Source organism: Dermacentor silvarum, chromosome 10 (genome assembly GCF_013339745.2).
Source record: "Dermacentor silvarum isolate Dsil-2018 chromosome 10, BIME_Dsil_1.4, whole genome shotgun sequence".
NCBI lineage: Eukaryota > Metazoa > Arthropoda > Arachnida > Ixodida > Ixodidae > Dermacentor > Dermacentor silvarum.
In genome coordinates this window covers 43,881,121-43,908,400 of record NC_051163.1, presented here as the reverse complement: position 1 = coordinate 43,908,400, position 27,280 = coordinate 43,881,121, and the positions used below count along the sequence as shown (strand labels likewise).

At 49.6% G+C, this 27,280-nt stretch overlaps 1 protein-coding gene across 3 annotated transcripts in view; it reads left to right on the top strand.

Annotated features, from left to right (window-relative positions):
* Positions 1–27,280, top strand: part of LOC119430936 (protein piccolo) — a 58,796-nt gene extending 31,516 nt beyond the window's left edge. For all 3 annotated transcript variants that reach the window (XM_049657341.1, XM_049657340.1, XM_049657342.1), the window contains one exon: positions 20,894–27,280. In XM_049657341.1, coding sequence (XP_049513298.1) covers positions 21,344–26,797 — 5,454 coding nt within the window. In that variant the 5' untranslated portion in view covers positions 20,894–21,343 and the 3' untranslated portion in view covers positions 26,798–27,280. The remainder of the gene's footprint in view (positions 1–20,893) is intronic.

Genomic DNA, 27,280 nt, shown 5'->3' with positions numbered 1-27,280 from the left:
CAACCCGCGTTCACGAATTACGGTCGAAGCACACTCTGCGCGACCGATGCAACGGACAGACAGCCCACTCATAAAGAAACATACAGGTACAGAGCGGACACTCACGTAGGGCCCTGCGGCCGAGCTACTGCACTGTCGCCAGCGCCCCGAGCGGCTGGTCAGACCGCTAATTTTGTTTTCCGAGATTTTGAACGCGTGGTTCAGTTCTGCTTTTGCTTCGGTTTTAATAGCAATGCTTTCGATTGTGGGTTACCTTTGGCTGTTAAAATGCTCAACTATGTCATCTATAGTGGAGCGCAAGAGCTTTACTATTCCATTTTCAAGCATATACCAGATATACAGACGTAATAAGCTCGCGGACCGCAACCTTTTTACAGGAAAAACGGCCAAGCTTCTCCTAAGCAAGGCTGACTGAGCTCATGCAGACTGGAAAAATAGTTCAATCAGAGTTGTTTTGATTGCACTTTTTTTGCCGTTCTGGAGCAGCTTTTCTCAGTTGCACACAATACGAAACAGTGGTCCCATACAAAAAAGGTTTTTTTTCTACTTTACATTGGTAATTGGGAATTGCACAGAACAAATACTGGATCACACGCTTCATAAATACAAACACACAGACCAAGAACACAGACCACAGCAAGAATGCTTTAGCCATGACAAGCGACGCGTCAAGTAAAAGTGGCTCTTGCGAACCGGCGCAGGCGAATACATTATGCATATACAGTGAGGTAAACAGCCTTCGAAAAACGCTCATGCCACGCCACATAAAATGCTTGTGTGATGACACGGGTTAGCCACAGATAACAACTTCTGTACTTTAAACCGAACGTGTTGCGAGTGACTTGCGGAAAATTACGTGTTAGACATGCTTGAAAGAGCGTAAGTTTGGGCATGTTGGTATTCCATGACTTTCACTTTTTAGCGCACGAAAAGGGACGAGAGACAGAGGTACGACGCGGACACAGCGCTAACTTCCAACAATTGTTTTTATTCTACGGAGCGGTACACACATATATAGGGAACAGACAGCAGCGCACGCATGCGCATATGTACTGGTTTTGAACAAATAAGACAGCAACGTGACATGTGTACGGGAAAGTTAAGGTGATATCGAACACGAAAAAAGCAACCATAAATAGCCAAAAAAATTTTGTAGCTCCAAGATTAAGATGCTATCTCCATCACGCCACCCTCTGTGCCACGTTAAAAGAAAACGAATTCTTTTTTTGAAAGATCAATTGAAGGCGCGCTAACACAAGCGTTCCCCAAACTAGCGATCTTCGCCGCTTCAATGACCTCACGTGTTGTTTGCATTGGGCTTCTTCCTGTCTCAGTGCACTGCTTATAAATGGGACTGCACCCATGCTTTCTACAGTGGAAATCCAGATGGCCCACTCCTCCAGTTCGCACATTATTTGCGTGTTCACGCAGCCTATCACTTACGCACCTTCCCGTTTAGCCGATGTATTTTTTGCCACACAACAAGCTCTTCCGCAAAAGACGGACGCAAAATCAAACGGGCCGTTGCGCGGTGTACGGACGCCAAGGCTCACACTCTACTTATTCTATGCTACCCGTGCTAAATACGCTCACCCAGCATAATAAATGTATTGCTAAAAATGTTCTTAATGCAAGAAACAGCAAAATTATTTCCGAATACGAAAGGAAACAGCTTACCGCTAAAGCGAGACGACGCATTCAAATGCGCGGTGGGGTGGGCGCATCCAGCGGCACATGACCGGCGCAGCATCAACGTCTCTATGGAAGCGGGACGCGTGGACGTAATCCGGTGGATGTATGATAAGCTATCTACCTTTGAGGTAAAGTGGAAGCGAACAACGCTACGCCGTCTGGCAATTGGTCAGACCCTTACTTGCTCGGCTGCAAAACGGCTCGAGTATCCGCTCTTTGCGTAAGTATATTGCTTCTCTATGGCCCACTCATCAAGGACAGATACATCGTGTGCACAGGTTCGTCACTCGCGCACGCAGGTGTGCCGGAGTGGAGCATATATCCTCATTCTAGTAGACCCTACGCCTGGCGCAAGTGCGTTATTGCACTAATTCAATTTCTCAAAGTGCGTCACAAAATTTGTAAAGTACGACTTACACACAACCTGCAGACGTGATAGCATAGGATTGTGATTTGAACATACGAGAAAACATATTTCTGTTACGCGGAAACGCAAAATTACGCTAGCTCTTGCACGTCTCTCTTTGTCGACGCGACCATGTACACACACGGACGCAGAAAAATTGCCGGGGTAGCCATAAACAGTTTCGCTGTAAAAAAAAAAAATGTCACAGTTTCACCCTAAGGGCGAAGCAATGAATGCGATAGCAACACAGCATTGCAACGCCATACGAAGTAAGGTGAGCGGCTTTGGTAGCAATATGAATTGTAGTAAACATGAGCTGATTAAGTAAGCAGGTGTGCTGCGCTTTAAGTAGACCGACATGAGGAGAGACTCGATGACCACGAGAAGGCGCCTGTGAAACGGTGGTGTTCATGAGAAGCGCTTCCCGTGGGCAGCGCGTGCGAAGGGACACACCTGTAGCGCTGCACTTCCGATCCGGGCAGCATTGCATGTGTAGCGTGCGTTGGAAAATGTGGCCCGACTATTACTAACTGCATGAACAAGCGTGGTGTGAGCGCGCACAAACAAACATGAATAGATCACACTGAATGACTGCAGACAACGACTGTCAAAACGCTGGCAGCAAGCGCATATACGTCACAGCGGGCGAAGCTACGTGCGGTCTATCGCTTCAACGGAAACTGAGCGGCGAATGCACAGCGCATAGAAAAAGTCAGAGCCGTGTGGAGATAAGAGACAGTGCGGCCGGCGAGCGACGAGCGCGGTTGTTGGCAGAGTAGAAGTGCGACGGTCGCGTTTGCTTTCCGCCGTGCGTTCGCTCTCCTTGATAGCGCGCGTCCCCCGCACGCTACCGCTCGGGCGTACGGCGCGCGGCGATGATGTTATCTATACGGAACCTCACGGCGACGGCGACGGCAGAAATCCAGTTTAAGTTTCCATATAATTGCTACCGCAATAGAAAAAATCACCGCCCCTTTAACTCCGCGAAGATGGTCAAACAGCGAAGCTGTGAACGGCGCTACTTGCGGGGGATGGGACGCGTCGGCGTCCACGGGCGACGGCGTTCCTAGCGCGTTCCTCACGCTTTTTCTACGACGCTCCCAGACAAGAGTCCTTGACCAAAGCTCCGTATATCCAACCAACACTAACGCGAACTCCTCTCACAGCCCACTCCTCCGTTGACCTACTTTTCCCCTACAGCGCCATTGGTTGGCGCGCCTCACGCTCTCCTCCTCCAATGCGAATATTGGACGGCGCGACTTGCGTCGACGCCCCTCCCTGTCCGCCTTTTCATCTGCACCACGTCACAGCATTCTCACATTCTCACAGGGGGAAAGGGATCACTGCAACCCCTTTCCCCCCTGTTGAGCATCTTATTTTCCTCTCCTCTCGTGCTAGGTCACGTGGCCCCTTTTTAGCGCAACGACAAAGACGGCACAGGGTCCGCATAAACAGCGGCGCTGTAAAAGATAAACGGGACGTCGAAAAGGCGAGCGCTCATATGCGCAGCCGGGCTAGCTCGCTTCGGTTGCGTGTCTGGCACATGCCGTGTCATTGGCTGGTCGCTAAGTAACGCAAGAAAAATAAGTCGCAAAGTATAAGTTCATTTATACGCAAAGCTTTGTAGTTTCAGCGGGAGAGAATAAAGAAAAAAAAACATTGTTAACTTCATTTCACATTCTTTTGTTCCCATGCTCGCGTCAGCTAACGGTGCGTGTGAATACTAACGTGACGTACTCCCAGTTTCCAGCTTTCGCCGTGCGTTCGCTCTTGTTAAATTTCTTTCTTTCTGTATGCCGCTGAACATCACCCCGATTACTGTATTTCCGCTTACGAAAACATATTGGCCTTGATTACTACATGATACCTTGTATAACGTCAGCAGTGCCCCCAATCATGACGCGGATAGCATAAAAATTCTATATGTTTTTACATTTCCAAAACGATGTGCGAAACAAAGATGTTCAGTCACTTCGTCTGGAGCTCATGTCTCTTAGCATACCGCTTACACGCCTGAAAAATGGTAAGCTTAAAATGGCTAAAGAAGAAATAAAATGAACCGCGACATCGGCTCCCGAGTAAAGACACGACGCCACCCCGTCAAGGTAACGGATTCGTGACTGTGTTATGGTCGGCTTGTTTTCAGCTGTAATCTTTAGAGCGTATTTCCCCGCAGATATTTGTGTAGGTAACTCTACGCTGACAACATAGCCTCTGGGATCGGGCGGCGCTAATCTCGGAGCCGTGATTGGAAAGCGGTAAGCTCATCCCGCGCAGCGTCCGCTTGCGCCATATCTGAAGGCGGCGTTCGCTTCCACTATGTAAACACCAGAAACTATGTTAACGCCGTAGCGTTGCGCCCTCAACCTTGGAAGTCCACCCATGTTGTGTGGATGGCAGCCTGCAGCGAAAAAATAAATCTAACAAAAAACAATTAGTTCGTATTTTTGTGACGGCACTGAAGCATAGATACGGGACTAGGACGCAGAAAGGAAACAAGTGACACAATGCGCTGCACTGGCTGCTGTGTATTTAATGCGAGAAGGGAAAACAGAAACCTGCAATAAATTTCAAAAGTTATGAAGAAAACGCAGCAAACATTTCTTAAAAAAAAAGCTTCACCATTTACTTTTCTCAGATCAACCGCCGCTGTGTTCTTGTTTTGGCTTGTCTTGATGTGGCTGCGCTGCTGTCAGCCCAGCGTAATCCGGCAACATTGAAAGAAAAAGGCTGCAGTGCGGCAGGGTGCCCTCGAACACGACCAACGCGCTTGAGGGCAGGACGGCTCTGTAAACCCGCAATAGTCGGTGTCAACCTATATATACCATCTTTTTGGGCCATAAAACAGGCGAACACGAAAGCGAGTAGAGCGCTCTTCTGCCTCCTTGCGTAAAGAGAAGAGATAAAGAAGCTGGCTTTTCCAACAAAGAAATAAAAAGAAAGAAATTAATAAGAACGTCTGAACGGAAGTCATAAGTATTGCGGTGAGCTGCCTGTGAAAACAGCCGCTGATGCGCCGCCTTGCACAAGGCCTGCAGACAACTTAGTAGCACCTGTTGCGTCAATATTTATAACCTCTATAAGCGCTTGCCTCATTTGCTATTGTGTATATATTTATACTCAGCATTATTAAGTAGCGCTCGGATGCCAAGAATCCGTCGCCTGGCCACACTTGCGCAAGGACGAAAAAGAAAGAAAAAGCACTTGGACTTAGTTTTGAGTGACAATTTCCAAGCCTAGTCACAAAAACACAACCCCGAGGGTCACAGAATAAAAAGCCTCTTGGTCCACTAACACATCATTGTGCGATAGGCAAGCGGTAGTTTCTAACCACCTCGCGCTTTGAGGAGATCTCGAGCTTCGAAAGCGGGCGTTATTGAGATCTATATCCCTGGAAGAAGGAACTAAATTTTGTGGGAACATTGGGTCACGCCAGTGAGCCTTCGCAAGTCAACTCTTCGTGCAGCCACTTCCTTCACCTTTTCTCTCACATTCTTTCTTTCTTTTTTTTTTTTTTTTTTTTTTTGGGGGGGGGGGGGGGGGCTTCATTTTTGTTATGCAGTGCTGCCACCTAGTTCCTGTATTTCTCCATGTTCGCGGCGAGCGGGCGTGACTGTGAGCTACCCCCAAACCTATCCGCATCCGTGAGAGATCCGGCAACCATGGGCATAGAGTATTATACGATGAGTCAGTGTGCCGATATGGGCCCCGCCGAAAAAAAAAAAAAAAAATATGGATGAGTGGATTCCGAGGAGGTTGGCTTGCCGTAGTAGGCTGTTTGACGTCATGCTTCGTCCCTCTCCCCCCCCCCCCCCCCCCACCCCCTCTCTGTCTTTTTCATTCCTCTTTCAGTTTTGACTGCGCCGTGTTTCTTCCGTGAGCTTTCCGTTTTGACTGCGAGCATTTCGGCGACCACCTGCGCCCCCGTAGGAAGCGAATTCTATTGTTGATCTTCGGCTCAAGCCTACCAAAACCCAGGTGCGCATTCGGCCACTTAAGTTGATTGTAAAATTTATTCAATCCAAAGCTTACAGCTGACTAACATGTTTAGATAGAAACGTCTTTATTCTTTTTTTTTCCAAGCAGCAGATTTCGCTCGAGTGTTTTTAGCCTCCCATTGTTCGCAAGCTCAGCGCCGTTCGTAATGTTTATTCTCCTGTCGTACAGAACTGCGGGAGCCGCACTTCATTCCCGATAAAGAGTTTCCTGCCGCAACGATGAGCGATCCAGTGGCCGAAAATGTCGTTTCAAGGGGGCATTATCGAAATGGTGCATCGAAAACTTTAACGGACCAACCCTAAAACCAAAAAAAAAATCGTTTTGTTAATCCGTAAGTAGAGAACGTTCAAACGTCTACGAGTGTACGTCATTTTGGTGAAAGGAACTCTCAAAGCTTGCTCTAAATCATGCAATGGCAAAGTGAGCTCGTACGCACCTTACTGCGCAGAACGGCGTTGAATTGGGTTGCTGCGCCGATTTCGTTGGGTTGTTCGTGTCAGTGCGAACTTTGCCACAGTTCTATAGGGAAGCATACACGTCACGTGACCTTTGACCGGCTGACGACTAGGGGGAAGGCGTAGGTTTTCGCTCGCTCCGTGATGGTATGCTTTCTTGAGCTGATAATTTCATACCTGCCAACTCTCCCGAATTTGTGGAGTTTAGGAACTTTGGGCTCGTACTACGATTTCAGCAACGTTTCTTCAAGATTTTAAAAAAGAAATGTATCGGTTCTGTTCGCGAAAATGCTTTAAAATGTCGAAGGATGGGGCGAGCAATATTGTAGAAAAGAGGATGCATACAAGAAAGAAGATTTCGGTGGTACGCGCATCCGGCCTTTTGTGGCAATGAAACGCGCGGTAAACAGCTATACGACCAAGTTCATTTAGACTACTTCCTGAAGCAGGATAAATTGAAAAGAGCAACTTCTTTGAAAACCGTCTCAGTGAACTAAGCAAATTGTATTGCTTGTAATTCTCTGCTGTGCCTATCTTGCTGCTCTTTGTGTGTTTGACATAAGTGATTGTAATCGTAAATAAAGTGTATGTATCCAACAAAAGGTGTTTGCTCAGGTACAACATAACAATGCGTGATTGACTTTTCTCCCCGCCATCCGTCCCCTATCTTTGTCATCTAGTTTACTGCTGTTCCAATTTTTTAATTGCGGAAGTTGGCAGGCAGGCGGTAGGTAGTGCCCAAATCTCCGCCCCATAGGTCGGCACCCTCTGTATTCAAAACGCCGGTCTTAAAGGGTATGCTTTGGCTGGTTGAAGGCGGTGGAAGTGACTTCGGGAGCCGGAAACACGTCATAGACGTCGGGTGTCGGACGCTACCTATTTGTATTGGTCTGCACAACTGTCTGCAGAAAATCTTCCGAGACGCAAATATTTAATTCTGTCCTCGATCGGAGTACTTGAGTGAGGTTCATGTTTGGAGCCGTTGATGTGACATTATACTCGGTGACAACTAGGAATTCAGTACAAGCTCCACTCACAAAACATGCAGCGCACCTGTGGCCGTTGCTGAAGCCAGCGCTTGCACCTAACCCCCCTCACCTCCCCGGACCTTTCCTCTGAATGAGCCGTGCCAGCTGGAGTCCGACCACAACTTAAGTGTTTTTGCTCTGGTTGCACTTATTAGTTTGCACTTGTTGTAAAATAAAGGATCATTGTCTGTAGCTAAAATAATAGCTCCGGCTGAGCATTGATGCCATGGTATGTTATGAAATTAGTCCAGACGTTCTAGTTCCGACCCACAAGCCGTCACTGAAGGCTGGATCTGTACGGTGGAGCAGTCCTAAACAATAGTAGACAATTTTAGCAGAGCGTTCACGGCCCGCTCCGCTCAGACCGTCGTGTCCTAACGATTCGCGCAGAGCCGCTCAGCGGAACGCAAGCGGGAACGCTAATGCGCGTGCGCACAACGCTTATATCGGCAGCGGAACAAAGAACGCTGCCCACGGTCCGCTACGAAGCTATTTGAGCGGAGCGTTAGGCTGCGTCTACTGGTTGATTTGTCGTTTTACAGCCACGCTGAGCGCGCGTGGCTGGCGTCTCTGGGAGACGCGCTTGTAAAACAAGCCAAATCAACGCAGTTCCTGCAGCCAGCGGTGTGCGTGAAATGTTAGCGGAGCGGAGCGTAAGCAACGCTCTGCTAAAACTGTCTAGTATCAACATAGCGAAAGAAATTCAACAAGAGCGTACACTCCCATACACCCCAGCGGCTGAATTGTCTGCAGCGCACCAAGCCGCCGGTATTAATACCTGAACCACACTTCCGCTTTCGGTTCTGGGCGCGCGCGTTTTGAACGCTAGCTGGCTCGCGCTACGCGGGCGGCGCCGATCGGCGCAGCATTTTCTTGCTTCTACTGCTCAACCGCGCGCCGTCTTCGTGCGGAATCGTTTTTCAAAGCGGAGTGTTTTTTAGTCGAGCGGGCGCCGGCGATGACGGCCGCCATCACGCAGGAGCAGAGCCGGAGAGGTCACGTGACCCGCGCGCCGGGAGGATAGGAGCTGACCAATCGGAGCGCGCGCCGGGGAGGAGCAGTAGGAGAGGCGCGGCCATGGAGGAAGGAAACAAAACAGGAGAAGCCCTGACGTCACTTTTTTGAAGCCGGAAGTGCAGCCATGTTGGTGTGCCACCTCTCCTTGCGCCTCCAATCAGGGGTTCTGCAGCTCGCCGGAGCAGATGGGCGCGAACTTTGAACTTGCATCGTTACGAGCCGCCGGAAGTGTGTGCTGCCGACGCGCGTCAAAACAAAGCCTACAAAACTTCTGTAGCAGTTTTAGTGAAGCAGACGCGCTCCTGTGTTTTTTCGTGGCACGTTGAAGAAGACGACGAAGACCCGCGCCGTGTTTGCTTTAGTGTATCTGTTGCTGGTTGACACTCACACTCACAGACCCAAAACCCAACTTTCAAGCTTACACACAACACTCCAAAGTCAGCTTTTCTCGCGAACAAAAGGTGCTGCGGGAAATACACCGGCGGAAAAATCTTATCTCACTTTTCAGAGACCGAGAGCAGCAGCGAATGCTTCACGAGCGCGGTTGCCATAGCAACGTTGACATTTGGTGTACCCGTCCCAGTGATCCTTTGCGAAAAGCAGCACGTGACTTCCGCCACACCTTCTCCAATACGTTCGTGCTGGCCAGGGCCTCTCCTGGGGTTTCCTTCCTCCATGGGCGCGGCGGTAGAAAAGTGGACGTCCACGGGCGACGGCGTTCCTAGCGCGTTGCGGGAGATGGGACTCGTCGGCTTCCACGGGCGCCGACGTTCCTAGCGCGTTCCTCATGACGTGACCAAGCTCTCACTGGAGCTCACGTCGGGCGGCTTCTAGGGAGCCTACAGCGCTTGCACAGCGCTTGCATGTAGGCTCCCTAGTGGCTTCTTCCTCAGGAGTATAAGCTGTATAAGGTGTTTGCGCCGCGCGCTGGTCGCACGATGGAGCCAAGCGGCCGCGAATGCACAACTTCGCTTTTCCACCATCTTCACGGAGTGGAAGGGGCGATGATTTTTACGCGACAACGTGAAGGGCCCCGTGTCGCAGAAAATCCGACGCCGGTTTCGGCGATTTGCATCGGCGTCTAGTGGAAAAATCATGCCAAACCACATCATCCCAAACCACCCCGACCGGGCGAGCACTTCGCGTGGCGTTAGTGAACAAAAATTGCATTTCTAAAAGTAAAATCCGTCAGAAAAATCGTAAAGTACGACTTAACCATAGCGTAAAGACGTGATAGCGCCGGATTGTAATTTGAATGTACGAGAAAAAAGCCTGATAAGCAGCCAGGGATCTTTGAATGCTATCGCGTTCAACTCTTAAAGGCGAAGCTTAAGCTTCCTCCAATTCTGATGGTGTTTCGCTGTACTTCTAGGCAACATTGAGGGGAGTGATGAAAACCGGCCTTTCTAAATTTTGATCGGGCCCCATGTCGCAGAAAATACGGTGTCGGCGTCAACGGCGTCCAATAACCCTATCGCGTTCCACTCTTAAAGGCAAAGCTTAAGCGTACTCCAAGTTTTTAAGCGAGGAAGAGAGAATAAACTTTATGCAAAAGAGCTCACGAGCGTAGGTAACTCCTCCGCTCTGCAGTTGGTGGTCCCCTCAACCCAGGAGTCCAGCGGCCTTAGCTGCCCTTCTCGCTCGGTTCACCAGGTTGAGCTGGTCCGTCGAGTCGGAGCTGGACAGCGCTGCCTCCCGTTGCCGTGTGGTGGGGTGTGTTATGGGTGGGAGCTGTGGTGTGTTTGCGCAAGCCCATACCATGTGGTAAAGCGTTGCGCATTGATCGCAGTGTGGGCATTCATAGGAATACAGCGCAGGCTGTACGGTGTGGTAGAGACTCAAATGTGGATATGTATGTGTTTGCAGTTTTCGCTATATTACGGCTTCCTCTCGCGTCAGAGCATTGTGAGGCGAGAGGAAGCGATAGTGTTGTAGGATGTGCGAAGCTTTATAGGCTCACAAATGTCGGCCGTGGTCGTGTCACGCTGAAAAGTGGGCCGATCCTGGTGATGTGTAGAAAGGGTCCAAGCTCAATGGCACATACTCCTGTGGGCTCGGGGACCTGTAACGCGCCCTGGAACTACCCTTGTCACATGTAGGACCCAAAGAGACAAAACCATCAGCCCTTCCCCTGTCGAGAAAATGGGGTGCGAAGCTTGTCCGATGCTAGCATGAGGGCTTCCGAAGCTCAGATGAATCGTCAACGAAAACCCGCGGACCTCTAGTTGGGGAGCGCGATGTTGAGGCCAAACGTCTGCGAAGAGCCGCCGACCCCGAGTTTAGTGCAAACGAAGCGGAACGCCTGCGACAGCGTTGTCTTTCCACAAGATTCGCTTACCCCAATTTTCTCGACAGGGGAAAGGCTGTAATTTTTTTTACTTGGTAAAAATTATTGCGAACGATCTTTACAAACCTCCATCGTATCTGTGCCACGTGAAATTTCATAAAGTAGACGAAATACGCCTTGTGCAATGAGGAAACATTTATTACAAATGCTCGTTCCGGAATTTTTGTGCATTCATCCAACGTTGTGGCACGAGGTAAGCAGCAGCAGTTTTCGTACGAAGCTCCAGCGGAGGGCATCAGCTGAAAGAAGCCAATTACAAGCATGTGTGTCATTTTGGTATTTAGACATTATAGGAATACTGCGTGTAGAGGCGAAACGCGCGAAAGTGGTGAATGGGCGGCATTAAAAACAAAAGCAATTCGCGTTTACATACATGGCGTAGAAAATACACGACTCATCCCAAACAATACCATAAAATATGCACATGTGATTTCTAAACATTCCCCATTCCCGGGCATTATTTCCTGTAATTTAACAGCACAAATACACGAGTGACTGCGCGTTTTCATAACAACTTGGCCTCAGCCGACGCGATGGTATGCTACGTACGGAGATGGCCACATCAAACATTCCCAGCCAGACCATGGCCGGTATTTTGTAGCGATGGCTTTCCCATGCTTGGTTAAATCGACTGTTGTTCCATCTTCTCCAGCAGCTTTTCCCCTGGTCATGTCTCTCAAGGCCCTTCTAACTTCACGGCTAGTTATAGAAGGAGCCTCCGTATCCTGTTCATCACAACGTCGAATGAACGTAACTTGGCTGCTCTGGGCACTTACCTCGGGCCAAACTTTAAAAGTATGCAAATGCTACGTAGCTGGGTAGAAACAAGATAACGTTGTTTGCCGTCAATTGGAGATACTCTGATTACTTTTTGAATTCCGCCTAATTAGAAAATTTGTCTTGGTTAGTTAATCAACTTCTTATTTATCATAATTAGAAGAACAGTGTCAATGAGAAAATTGTAGAGCAACATTATAAACTCCCGATAGAGCTTTCTGTTGCTCAATACGTGCTACTTAGATGTGTTTTTCCGAGTGCGAAAGAAGCCCGTGAATACATGGAAAATTGCTGCGCGACTGGTCGCTCGAGGCACTTTTCGTGTATTCGCGGGCATCTTTCAAGCTTGGCAAAACAGTTTTATGTAGCACGTATTGAGCAACAGAAAGCTCTATCGGGAGTTTATAATGTTCGTCTACAATTTTCTCATTGTCACTTTTCATCTAACTATAATAAATGAGAATTTCATTAACGAATTCAGTCTAATTATCTAATTAGCATGTTTTAACACAAGCAGACGACACTTGCTGTGGGCCGGAAGTGCTTTTAGTGTAGTGATAGATGTCCTTGTGCAGTCTCTTTCTGTTACTTTCTTTTTATAGAAACAAATTAACTAGCATCTAAACTATTACTAACAACATTTGTTCACCTTTATGTTGGAAAAATTATCGATCATGCGCCCTGGGCAGGCAATCGGGTAGGTGGCCCTACTGACGTCTTATGGTCAAATCGCTCACTTGGTCACAAAACTCAGCCGATTGGCATGCTGTGATGGGTAGCGATGTGCCTTTTTAAAACCTTGTAATAAATTACACACTTTACGCAGAGCGCTTAGATGCGTCAATTAATCATCAGAAGGACGTACTTGAACCACTCAGTACGTTTGTACAAAATCGTCAAAATCGTTTCAGGGTCGCTTTAACTAGAACCACGTCAAATACGAACACATCTTTATTTTTATGACAACGCAACAGAACACACACAAAAAATATGAATGTGCAAATGAGCTGCCAGGCATTATAAAAAGGAAATCTGTTCTATTTATTCCTATGCAGTTACAAAAAAAAAAAGCCAAATCCGGGACAGTTGCTCGAAAGTCGGGACTGTCGCGCTAAATTCGGGACGGCTGGCAACCCAAACTACACTAGATGATTCAGATAGAATTGCTGGGCAAGTTCTCGCACGAACACGTAATACTGTGCAGTTTCAATGTGTCTGTGCTCTGCGTCACATAGTGTTCACTTCGTGTAATTTATTTACCTCAACCAGGTATTTTATCATATCGACCATCATTTATTGACCAGCAAACTAAAAAGATATGGCATTAGGGGTGCACCGCTTGAACCAATTTAAGAATATTTAAGCACCAGGTAGCAATCTGTATCTAAACACGTTTGCGTCATTAACTCGCGAAATATTAACCGGAGTTCTTCAAGGAAGTATTCTGAGGCTGCTACTATTGAACCTAGATGTTAACGACACTGTTCTCACTTGTCCGGAAGTAAAATTTATACTTTATGCAGATGACGTCAGTGTATTCTTATCTTCGATCTACGTGTTACTTTCGCCTAAACGATGCCGGAAAGAAACTTCTACGCAGCTTGTCTACTTGGCCGCAAGAAAACATCTGCTAGGTAATATTTTAAAAGACAAAAACAGTTATTTTCTGTGCGAAAGGTAGCGTTATTCGATGAAATATTTTTTATAAATCTTCAATAACATTGTTAAGAAGTCGTAAATAATATATTGTATGTTTACACATTTGAGACACTTTACGATTAAATGAACATGTAAATTTTGTATTTCAGAAACATGGCCATATCACGCGAATGCAAAACAAATGAAATGTATATGTTTTTCCGACGAGGGATAAAAATATTAATTTATCGTACTCTCTTCGCTTCGCACACCAGTTATGCACAACTCGTTTGGAAAGTCGCACGTCGAAGCAACTAGCAAAACATTTTTTTCTTGGAGAAACACAAAATGCGCATAATAGTAATCGTCTCATATAAACATCACACTGAGAATGTTTTTATGCATCATAGCTTACCGACAGTGCTCTGTCTATACGATGAAACTCATCAACGAACACGGTACGCTATAGCATATAATATCAACAAAGTACATAAGTACATTATGACATATTGATAGTTCGACGTTGAATGCATTATCCCACAGTACCCGAAATCCATAGTTGTGGAACGTCCCTCGTTCAGGACAAGATATTGTGAACAAATGATTGGAAACACTGTAACCCGACTTCTCAATTGTTACAATCTATCTGGTATTTAACAATGAACACTTCACAACATCTCAGCTCACAGATCTTCATCTATATTTAATTTTTCGTTTCATTATATGCCATGCGTCTACCCTTCTATCTTTCAATCAACAGTATCCCGTCTGTATAAATCATGTTTTGTAATATGTAATATTTATGTATTGCGTGACTCACCAATGCTGCAATTTATGCACCTTTTATCACTGCCTCCTCCATTTGTATTGAATGGAAACAAAGAAAGAACGGGGAAAAAAACAGGCTATGAGAAGCGCCATAGGTGGGGCATCCGGATGACCATTTGCCACACGGAAATCATTAAAAAATAAGCAAAAGAGGAACGCTAAATGGGTTTGCACTGATCAAGCATCTTTTAAAAAAAGTTGTCGCAGTTTCACCCGAAAGGCGAAGCATCAATTGCGATAGCAACTTAGTAGAGAGCTATACGGAGTAAGGATAGTAGTTTTATCCGCTGTACTAACTTGGACATGCAGCAGCACCGGCAACACACAGCACTGTTGTCGACGCCGTCGGCGTTTTGCCCGCGTTCCCACAAAATGCGTGCGGCGTTGGTGACTGTTGCCGGAGCCTCTGATATAAATAGGCACTTGGTGCCGCAGCTAAACGTCGCCTCCCTTCCCTCCCCCCCCCCCCCCCCCCCACGGCCTTTCGTGCGTCAGAAGAAGGCGCGTTTGCTCTACATATATGGTGATTGTAAAGGAGGAAAGAGACGCCTACTTCTGCAGCCCTTACGGGAGCACGGCACAGAACGCGCGTTTGTTCTCCGCCGTGCATTCACTCCCCGTGAAAGCGCGCGTCCCTCGCGCCCTTTCACTCGCACATACAGCGTTCGGCGGCGCGCGGCGACGATTTCATCTCCATTGACGTCATACGGAACCTCACGGCGACGGCGACGGCGACGGCAACGGCGACGGCGACGCCGACGGCAGAAATCTGCTTTGGAGTGTCCATATAATTGCTATCGCAATAAAACTTTAGTTCCATTATTCTCGGTGAGAAGTTGATTACTGGCAAAAAAAAAGTCGCAGTTTCGCCCGAAAGGCGAAACATCGATTGCGATAGCAAACTAGTGGACAGCCTTACGAAGTAAGGATAGTAGTTTTATAGGTCGTATAAACTTGTCAACATAGGCATATTAACTACATTAAGACGCATGGTGCCACGCGTGCACAAGCAAACATACGCATCTCCCTCGATGACCGCGGAAACTCGCTGTCAAAACGCTGCTGTGAGTAAGCACGGCAGCAGCAGCGAACCAATTGACCTTCGTCCCGCCGCTCGTATCAACGCGAAGTGAACCGCGGAAACACAGCACAGCGAGGAAGGACACTGCCCCCGCCGTGGATGGCGTTGAAGACAGCCGCCCGGGCGGGAGCGCGTGACTTAGTACGCCCCCCCCCACCCCCTCTCTACCCTCCCTCCGGAGCGTCGTTCGCGACTCGAAGACGGCGCGCTTGCTTTCATCCCGCTTTGTTCGCTTGCGTGCGGGAGATTGAGTCGCTATCGCCGGCTCACCCTCGCACGCTGTCACTCGCAGGTGGAGCATACGGCGTGTGGCGACGATTTTATCACCCGCGGACTTAGTACGGAACGTGCAGTGCCGGAATAAGGTGGGGGCTATGGGGGCTGCAGCCCCGGGCCCCCAACTTTTTAGGGGACTCACTCGACCACAAAAAAAAAAAAATGTCGCAGTTTCACCCGAAAGGCGAAGCATCAATTGCGATAGCAAATTAGTAGAGAGCTATACGGAGTAAGGATAGCAGTTTTATCAGCTGTATAAACTTGGACATGCAGCAGCACCAGCAACGCGCAGAACTGTTGTCGACGCCGTCGGCGTTTTGCCCGCGTTCGCACTGAACGAGCGCGGCGTTTTTATATAAATACGCATTTGGTGCCGCAGCTAAACGTCGCCTCCCCTCTCTCTCTCCCTCCCGTCCTCCCACAGCCTTTTGCGCGACGGAAAAAGTCGCGTTTGCTCTCTATATATGGAAAGGAGGAAAGAGACGCTTAATTCTGCAGCCCTTCAGGGAGCACGGCGCGCTGAGCCGTGCTCCCTCAAGGGCTGCAGAAGATAGCGCCAACCTTTCCCTTTCCCTCAAGAACCACTTACCACCACCACGGCGCGGAACGCGCGTTTGCTCTTCGACGTGCGTTCGCTCCCTGTGAAAGCGCGCGTCCCTCGCTCCCTTTCACTCGCACATACAGCGTCCGGAGCGCGGCGACGATTTCATCGCCATTGACGTCATACGGAACCTCACGGCAACGGCGACGTCGACGGCAGAAATCCGCTTTGGAGTGTCCATATAATTGCTATCGCAATAGTACAGAGCCCTTCCCCTGTCGAGAAAATGGGGGTAAGCGAAGCTTGTGGCAAGACGACACTGTCGCAGGCGTTCCGCTTCGTTTGCCCTAAACTCAGGGTCGGCGGCTCTTCGTTGGCGTTTGGCCTCAACATCGCGCTCCCGCAACTCGGGGTCCGCGACTCTTCACTGACGTTTCGCCTGGGCTTCGGAAGCCCTCACGCTAGAATCGGACAAGCTTAGCTTACCCACTTTTTCTCGACAGGGTAAGGGCTGGTGATTTTTTTTCTCTTTGAGACCTACGTGTGACAAGGGTAGTTAAAGGGTGCGTTACAGGTCCCCGAGCCCACAGGGGTATGTGACATTGAGCTTGGACCCGTTCTGCACTATCACCAGGATCGGGCCACTTTTAAGCGTGACACCACCACCGCCGAAACTTGTGAGCCTATAAAGCTTCGCTTAAAAATGTTGCTGAGCGTGCTTGCTGCCCATGTTGTCATCGAAAACCGGTACAGGGCGTTTCGGCGAACATAACTCTGAGCATGGCACCAAAACACCGTAATGAATGCTTTTACCATTAAAAAATCTAGATTGTGTAAGCAACAAATAAAGCTTGAAATTACAATGTCTAACAGTAACAACAAGCAGAATAATCACTTGCAGACACGACAGAATTGCCAGAACGACGTCTACGTCAGATAATAACCGTTACATCACGCCAAGAAATTAGTTTCCCGAACCCATAAAGATGGCTTATCATCATCATTATCATCAGTCTATACTTATGTCCACTGCAGGACGAAGGCCTCTCCCTGCGATCTCCAATTACCCCTAAAATGATGATGTATATTTTATCACTAATCAGCGAACGTAACATGTGGGCTTCAAAAAATTCAGCGTCTTAAATCAGTCATCATCATCATCATCGTCGTCATTAGGGCCCCAAGGATGCAGTTAGCCCCGGTCCCCGAAATTTCTTAATCCGGCACTGGGAACGTGACGGGGGCGGCGACGGCAGAAATATGCCTTGAGTGTTCGTATAATTGCTGTCGCAATAAAAGCAATTGAAGACCGAACGTCACTTCTTTAAATCTCGCGCCGAAACCCCGGCTATTGTACGTCACGGTGACGTCGCAGATGCTTTCTCGTATTTCGGCTGTTGTTGCTATGCATGTTCCCGAAACTAGCATAAATTAGTGTGACCCGTTTGGAGCAGTATGCAAATCAGCTTCACCGATGAAAAATAATGAATGCCGCCGAATAGACAGCGTCAAATACATGACGTCAAACGTAATCCATGAGGTAATTGATGACTTAGTGCTCGTATGCGAAGCCGACAGCTGTATCACGGTCACAGCCTTCTTATAAAAAATATGTACTGTATATATATATATATATATATATATATATATATATATATAGAGAGAGAGAGAGAGAGAGAGAGAGAGAGAGAGAGAGAGAGGGTGTCCCAGCTTACGTTAGCCAACCTGTCGAAATAAAAAAAAGATGGTGGATCTCCCGTAATCGAGAGCATGAAATGGCTACCGGCAAGGTAGATTGCTGCCGCGAGAGAGACCTGAAAGCTTGAAAGCTTACTGCGCTGAAATGAACCTATTTTCAAATGAACCTCGGTGCAAGTCTCGTGTCGGCCAAACAATCATCCGCGCCGCGCCGGACGCTGGCGGCCTGGTCACGCAGCGTGGCGCCATCTCTTGAACGAGGCAGCGCAAAACCCGCGCCGCGACACTCACGGACCGCTGGCGTTGAAAGAGCTTAGGCAACCCTGACCCAATGCGAAAAGATCACAATCAAGTGTATAATGCACTGGAAATTACAAAAGTTCAGCGTACAAGAAGTAACAGCTGTGAGCTGATATTGTGAACAAGCATTAATTAGTAAGAAATCGGATGCAATATTTTTTTTACTTGTTTGAGCAGTAACTAGCGTGTGTAATGCGGTTCTGTACAAGGGGTTGTGGGCCAGGGACCTCATTTTCTTAACTTTTCAGTGGTTGCCCGGATGATCTCGTTTTGTTCTCGCAACGATGCCCTGGTGTTGTCGTTCCGTTCTCGTTTGAGTGCCAGATAACGGCTATGGCTTTTGGCTCAAGATCACTTGAAGGTTGCCGACAATGGGAGCTAAAAGCATTTCATGCTTCAAATCACGCTGCAAGATACGATTATAAGACCTTAAGTGTTCAGTCACCACAGGTCTGACGACCCAACACCACACGTCTTATAAGCCTACCTTGCACCATGATTTTTTAATCTTTTCTTTATTTGATCAGCTTGGCTAACGTTAGGTGGGACACGGCGTGTTTGTGTTGTAAAAGCGGAATTTACTAGCGTAGCTCCGCTTTTCTCTTTAGTGTCCTTTTAACGCGCACAAAAAGCACTGTACGCACACTTTTTTTTTCGTTGTTTTCTTTTCGGTGACGAGCCCGTGAGAAAATGGTACCCGTGACTCGCAATCAAACACGCGAACTGCTTCGTACACAACGGTAGAATACCGTAGCCACTCGCCAACCGTGGCGCTTTGCGTCGCATGTGAGTCAAAAGTCATATCCACTGTTCCCTTTGGCAACATGGCGTTGGAGACTTGCTGTGCTCGTTGCACCAACTTTTCTTCTGAACACTGTCACGTTGTCGCGATAGTCAAAGCTAACCGCCGTATTCTAGTGCGTTTCTCCACTCAACACTCCACATCGAGTCGAAAAAGTTGATGGCAGCGTCACTCTTCGACCAGATCGACAGAAAGGGGGAGGAGGGGGGGAGGTACGCACAGCCCGAGTTAACCCTTCAGTGGACGAACTTGTGCGCAGAACAACAACTCACACTCAGGCTTGATTCTCACAGCCGTCACACGCCCCGTCCTGTCACCATCGCGTCGCCGACGTCCGTCATGAAAAAAAAAATTTCTTCGCCGGTTTCTTCTCAAAACTGGAACTGGCGATGCTCATTAGGAGCATCAGAGAACGTCACCAACGTCCCGTTTTTGAGGAGAAACCGACGTGAAACGGATGTGTCATGTCGGACGCCGGTAACGTTACGGTGATTTTGACGGGGGCGTATGACGGCTGTGTGAATCCGACTTCAGAGCCCAGCGATGTCGGCAAGCGCGATTGTAGGTCGTCGAAATCGGATCTACAAATGAAGCGCGTTGGCTATTCAGACATAACTCATCGTGCATTCCAGCGTATTCACTGGTGCTTAGTTACGTTCCGGAAACTGCACCACTGTTCACATGACACACATAATTTAATTAGGAAAGATTCTTTCGCTAGAGGATCGGCGACAACGTTCGAGAAAGTTCGGATACATAAAGGCGTGCCTGGCGCAGACCGAGAATTATGTAGCAGGTCGTTAGCCGGGGGAAAACGATCACATAAGGAAGACAAACAATTTACAAATGTCAATGCACCCCTCTTAAGAAAAGCATCGTTTGCGACGCTGTAAACAGAAAATGAAAGACGCAAATTACATATAAGAGCTAAATTAATAAATCAAGTCAGAATTTAGGATTTACAGTTGGTTATAGCGCGTAAAATGTATTTAGACGCACTAAGTGGACGACTTCAGGTCGCGCATGGCGCCGATGAGATTGCGTGACACCGTCGGGTACGAACTCATATAGTTAAGTGCACCATGGCGTCGGATTATCTTGTAAGTCCCGATTGGGCTCCTGCCTTTAGAGGCAACACAACCGGCATGCATACGCTTCAGCTAACTGCGCCAACATGCAGGAAATAGTCGCAGTTTTGAGCGCCGACCTACTAATGGCGCCGCCGTAGCCACGTGGGACCCACGTGCGGAGGTGCGAGCGGTGGAACTTAACATTTTGTTTTAAAGAAAAGAACAATTTAGACAAATTTGGTTGAGTGTATGGTATGAGAGATTAAACGTGTTTAACACCGATAATAATAAAAAAGTGTGGTTTTGACCCCAAGATAAGCTTCTATTTCAGATATTTTGTTTTATGGTACCATATTTGTCGCGCTTTTATTCAGCCGTATATGCTACATCATCAGGATAATGATGATGGTAATGACGATGAACCTCTGTCATGGCTAATACCCACTAAGGGGGATAGGCCATGAATCGGACGGCAGGTTGCAGATCATGAAAATCTTAATTCGAAGACGAGAAACGCAAAGTAAATGAAAAAAAAAAAACACAGAACCAATCGAAATGTTGGAATACCTAGACTAGTATGCGAGCAATCAGTAAGGCTAACTCAAGGGTGAATTTTAAAAGAGGCTACGAGCGTTATGCAAAGTTCACTTCGTCATTGTCGTTAGAAGGCATGTCCAAATTTACGAAGTCCGTATTATTTTAACCTATGCTAGTGGTTCGCACATAACACTAAATACCGCCTCGCAAATAACACACTCCATTTTCGTTCTCCTGCGTCCTCGTTACCATGAGTGTATACTTTTTCATAGAGACCAACAAGTATTGATATCTCTCTAATCACAAAATTAGCGCATGAATACTTTAAAAAAATAGAAATTTGCTTTAGTGTATACCTTCGCAGATCCTGTATCCTGACTAACCGTAGTATTTTTTCGCAGGCCAGCAGCGTAAGCCACCGAGAAAGATGAAGATCCTCCTGCGACCCGCAATGAACCGATGAAAAAGAAAAGCACGGCGAAGGAATCAACATCAACGTCAACAGTGGGGCGAGAACGGAGCTTGGCGCCGAGGTTCGCTGAAATTCTCATCGCGTGGCTTCACCAGACAGGGCAAGTGTTACCTTCTCCTTGTGCTGTTTCCCGCTGACTCACCTGACTCTCACCTGAACATCGGCAGTGAGCCAAGCACGCTACCGAACCCTGTGTTTGCCTTCGCGCTACGCCGCATCGGCTGATTCCAAATACTGTTTTTCTTCTTCGCATGACATGTACGCGTGAGCGCGGAGTATATTCGATGCGTCGCAACTTCTGCCGTTAGCTACTGTGCCCGTAATCGACTCATTGCCTGTGTGGCCCTATTTTCTCGGCTTGTGCTAATTGGCGTAAACCATGAGTGACCGTAGACGCGACAGCCGAAGCAAGCCTTCCTCCGAACCGCGTCCCCAACGTCATCTGCCGTCCAGTAGGCCAGGGTTCAAGCCTTCGCTACGCAGCCGATCGTCGCTCTTAGAATCGACTCCCCATCTGTCGAGAGCGCTGCTTGACCGTCAACGGCGGAGAGAGTTCGGAGATGACCGGCCAGTGGAACACAGAAGGCGACCCCCGGGGTTCGGAGATGAGGGGCCCATGGGACACAGAAGGCGAGCCCCGGAATATGACGACGAGCGATTCGCTGGTTCGGCTTCCGTACCTCCAATTCACTTCGACAGTTCCCTGCGTGACGACAGCAGGGACGGCAGAGGGCACCAAGGAAGGCGCCCGCCCGAAGACCACGACGAGCTGTCTCTAGCATCGTACGACTACCACGCACCTGGTGGTGGCGGCCCGCGAGGGCCTTCCGGACCACCGGAGAGACTTCGTCGCCCCCAGAGTACACCGCGGTACGGCGGGGACCGCGACCGGTACTTTGGATCTCCGGAACGAGAGAGGCATTCCTTCGGCTATCCAGGACGTCACAGCGGTGAGCGCGAACGATTCGACGGTTTAGGGGGTCGCGAGGAACGAGGCCCTGAGCATTACCGCTTCGGTGATGACTCGCAGCGCTTCGGTGATGAAATGAACCTTGAACACCGATCTCGCCGCATGCAAGAGTGGCCCGATGACGACCCCGAGTGGGCGCGGTCTGGCCCTCCCTACGGTGACGAACGAGCTCGTGCCGGAGGCATGGGCCAGCGGCCTTTTGTTCGAGAGTACTCTAGCAGCTTTAATGACGAAAGGCCACCTTTAATGCCTTGCCAGGAAAGCCGGCGAAGTACCTCGGTTCCGCCTCGGCGTCATGACTGGGGTCCGGAAGACTTTGGCGAAGGACCGCGCGATCATGGAGCGTTGGGCTGGGAAGATGAATTCGGTTCCTTCCCTTACCGTTCGGGACCACCTCACTTCGGTCGGATGGAAAGGGAGCCCTTCTCACCAAGAGAACATCCCGGTGGTAATCTTGGGAATCCTGACACATCCGGTTACAAAGAAAGACCTCCAAGGAGTTCCAGTCGCGACCGCGGGTACGCCTGCCCACGGGAATTCCAAGAGCGCGGCCGAGAATTGCCGGGTTTCTCACCTTACGAGGAACATTTGCCCAGTTCACCGTATCCAGGACGTCGTCCTTTCAGCGAGGGCCACTCGGAAGGACCAGGCCCAGTCAGATTTGCTTCTACATATCAACAACCAATGTCCGGCCCAATGGGCCAGAAGAATCACTGTCCCCCTGAAGGCGTCCCCCCTCGAGATGTCGGTTTGAGGCTTGATAGCGCGGCTTTTGATACACGACCAATGATCCCAGGGAAAGATGAAGTGCGTCCCGCACCACCGAACCATCCGAAAAACTTTGTGATGGAACGAGCTGCTAAACCAGGCTACAAAGAAATGCCCGCTAACCCTGACAACCCGTGGCCAAACCTTCCAACCACCAGTTACAGAGGCCAGATGCTTGGATCGGGCTACAAAGGACCACCATTAAGCAAGGAAGGGCCACTTGGGGAGCCGGGAAAAGCTGTGGGTGGTATTCCCACCCGTTTAGCTGCTCCTGTCCCATCGCCGCAGCTGCCTAGGCCAGCGATCCCTGGGCGATCCACTTCGAGCGTGGATTTTTCGCAGCAGAGTCAGCGGGCGTCAATGGGTCCTTCACAGTGCCAAAGCGTACCAGGTGTCCGAGGGCCAGAACAGGGGTCGTTGCTTGTGGATAAACTTCGAAGTGAAAGTGCACCTCCTCTTCCGCCTACAGCCGACCAACAACGGCAGCGTCCTCCGCTTGCTCCACCTGTAAGCAGCGTCTCACAGGCACCACAAAGTGCGCGCCTTCCACCTCCTACAGCCGAACAGCGTCAGCACCCTCCAGTTGCTCCATCTGTTAGCAACGTTCCACAAACACCACAAAGTGCGAACATTCCGTCTGCTTCAACCGACCAACAGCGTCAGCGCCCTCCAGCTGCTCCATGTGCACCCACCATCTCGCAGACACCACAAAGTGCGCGCCTTCCACCTCCTACAGCCGAACAACGTCAGCGTCCTGCGGTGGCTCCATCTGTTAGCAGCGTCTCACAAACACCACAAAGTGCGCACATTTCGTCTGCTACAACCGACCAACAGCGTCAGCGCCCTCCCGTTGCTCCATGTGCAGCTAGCATCTCGCATACACCACAGAGCGCGCGCCTTCCAGCTGCTACAGCCGAACAGCGTCAGCGCCCTGCGTTGGCTCCATGTGCAACTAGCGTCTCGCAAACACTACAAAGTGCGCGCCTTCAAACTCCTACAGCCGAACAGCGTCAGCGCCTTCCGGTGGCCATATGTGGAACCAGCGTCTCGCAGACACCACGAGGTGCACGCCTTCCACCTACTACCGAACAGCGTCAGCGCCCTCCTGTTGCTTCATACGTAACCAGCGTCTCAGAAACACCACAAACTGCGCGCCTTCCGCCTGCTACTTCCGAACAACAGCACCAGCACCCTCCGGTTGCTTCATGTGTAAGCAGCGTCTCACTAACACCACTTGAATCTGCGATTCAAAAGCCTCCTTCGACCGTCGAAAGCAAAGATGATCCGCCTGTCGCATCGATGCCATCGCGGAGTCCTGCAGAGGAGCGACCAGGCAGTATCGAAGACCGCAAACTACAGCGCCCTATCAGCTTTCCGCTTCCGAAAGGCAAGTTGGAACAACTGGCCTCGCAGGTACTGCGTGCCAATCCTTTAGACAAGGTGGCGCGGGCTCCGATCATAGGTCCACCGCAGAGCCAAGCTAGCGCGCAAAGCGGTGACGAGAAACACTTGTCTGCTTCTTCAGGCGGACAACAGCGTCCAGCACTTTCGCAGGGATCTTGCGGGCCCACGCAGTATAAGGCACCCGGTACTTCGCTTGCACCTCGGCAGCCTGCAAGCACGTTGCCTGCGGTTTCAGCTCAGCAAGCACTGCCGGCACCTCCTCAGCCGCCGTCGTTCACTTGCCAATCGTTTCTGCCAACTCGCCAGCTTGCGGCAGCTTCTACTGGCAACTCAACACAGTGCAACGTCAGCGCGCCCAATACGCCCGAACTACGGCCTCCGATAACTACTGCGTACCCGCAGCAGCTTTTCCCACTCACTTACATGCCAATTCACTTCGGGCAAGAACGCTACATGACACCGCCTCAACAACCAGGATCCGTCCCCGGCACTCCCAGTCTTTATGACTTTCAACAAAAGCAAGCCACTACTACAGATCCAAAGCCGCAACTTCCAGTGCCTTCGCCGTTCCTCAACACATCATCAGGCCAGCTCTCGCGTGGAGCATTAACAGGACCGCCTCTTCCAACTCCAAGTTACTTCACTGGGCCTCAGCGTCCAAGTGTTGCAACAAGTATTCCACAACCAGCAGCTAGCCCACTCCATGGCCAGCAAGTGCCCACTTCTTCAGCAAGTCATGAGCAGGCCCGTCCTCCTACTATCGTTCAAGAAAAATTAGCCGAGGAAAAAGTGGCTCCGAAGCTAGAAGGGCAAGCGGACGCCAAATGTGGACAAATACTAGAGCCTGGCCCAAAGCAAAAGAAACCTGAAGCAGGCGGTGTGCACAACACAAAAGATACAGTATGCAAATCAGCTCCTAAATCATCCGCAGGGCACGGCGAATGCTACAACTCTGACGTTGAAATGATAGACGCTGACGTGGACGATACCAGGACATGTGCAAAAGACAAAGCAAGTGCCACGGTAGGAGGCGCAGCACCGCCGGTTTCGATACTTAGCGTTGGCCGAGGCGTAACGAAAAGTGACACAACTGACGGTGCTCGACTTAGTTATCACACAATTCAGAGTAAGAACCAGGATGCCGATACGGAAAAGCAGCAACCAGATCCACAAAATCAACAAAGTACATCGAGTGCTGATGAAACTAGCGTTCCTAAAGGTGACCAAAGCAAATCTGAGGTGGTGGCGGAAAATCAGATATCATTGTCGAAACTTGAAGAATCTCCCACCGATAACCAGAGCTTGGCTGTGAACAAGCAAGAAACATCAGTGAGAGACAGGGATCCTGAAATGAAAGGCTCAGAAAAGGTGTTGCAAAGCCGGGAGCCTTTGTCAAAAGAAGAGAAGGCGAATGTGTTGAAGAACGAAGATACGCTCAAGGCGCAAAACGAGGTCTTTTATGGGCCGAGGCCACCTACTACCGAAGAGATCGATAAAAGTCAAAATACACCAGTTACTGAAAAGAACAGCAATCCAAGCGACATGAACACAAGTTCAGGCAAACAACCAGCCTTAAACGATCACGAGGTGTCGTCCTCTACTCCCGAATGTGCTGTTGCAAGTTCTTCTACACAAAGTAAGGATAAAGAGACAGGTCACAGTGACGCACCAAGCGCCAGTGCTGGGAAAAAAGTGGAGCTTCAAGACACGCTTCAAGACGACTCGAAGCCCACCGAAAAGGCCGAGACTGCCGTGGCTAGCAAAAAGAAAGAAGAGAGTTCGGACTGCGAAAAGTCGGGACACTCGTCCGAGAGAAGTTCTAAGACAAATGAAGACTCGTACAGGCCGCGTTCCTCGAAAAGACGCCGCCGCACCTACAGCAGCTCCGACGATAAGTACGACGAAGACGAATCCGACGTCGAGAACACCAACGATGGCGTTTGCCTGTCCGGGCGTGGCAACGAGGGTCAGGTCTTCGGCATTCCGGTAGTATTCAAGGCCATCAGCACGACCCGCACCTTCTGGAACATTCGCGGAGGGCAGGTGGCGCGCGAGCTGGAGGAGGTCGTCGGCGACAACGTCGTCAATCAGAAGATCAACCGCGCGGGCTTCCTCTGCGTCAACGTGGCCACCGCAGCGGACGCCGTCAAGCTGCTCAACCTGAAGACACTCGGCGGAGCCGACGTGGAGTCGGTCATACCCAGCATGTACCTGCGGCACGAAGCCAAGATCCGGGGCGTTCCTTACCACTACACCAACGAAAAGCTCGCCGAGCTCTTTGCGAGCGTGGGCGTCTTGAGCGCCAGGCGGCAGCTCACGGTGAAGCGGCTGCACGACGGCACTTACGAGGAATTCCCACGCAGCAGCGTCGTGCTTACTTTCAAACCGGACGCCACGCTTCCCAAGACGCTCGAGCTGGAGAACGAGAAGTTTATCGTAGAGGAGTACATAGAAGCGCCGTTGCAGTGTTTCAAGTGTCTGCGGTTCGGCCACACATCGCGTGCTTGCGTATCCGTGGGCCGTTGCAAGAACTGCGGCGCACGATACTGCGACGAGGAATGCGAGCGAAGGACGCCGATGTGTGCCAACTGCTTCGGGCCGCACCAGGCGACGTACGTAGGCTGCCCCAGGAGGAGGGAGGTTGCGTTCGCCAGCCTGTGGAAGAGGACCTTCGACTTGAACGCGCTCTGAACTGCTTGGTTTGATGTCCTGAATTGGAGATGACCTGACACTAAGCTGCACTGTCCACCTTGAAAAGCTCAAGCGTCTTGCAAATCGCGATGTGGTCACGGCAGTGTTCCAGTTCGGACCGCACCTGGAGTGGTTCATGTCGTCGTTTTAACGGAAAGCGTGCGTGTGTCCTTTAGTCGACATCAGATCGCGGTTATGTTCAGGGACTCCTTATGTGCTTCGTCGACACAGAGTGAACAGGTTATGAGAAAGTGCCGTAGTCCCACATGATCGCCTACCATTTGTTGCCGTGTGAAGCACCGTGAAGCCTGTTGTTGAAGTGCGATTTCTTGAACTACGCCATGACGCATGTCACAGTACTGTCAGTGGCCACGAAGTGTTTTCTATTTTGATTTCATAACTCCATATCTTCAAGTTTTTCACACTCCTTTCTTTTACTTCCGGTTAACCTCTTCGAGAAATAAAAGCATATTTTTTTTATTT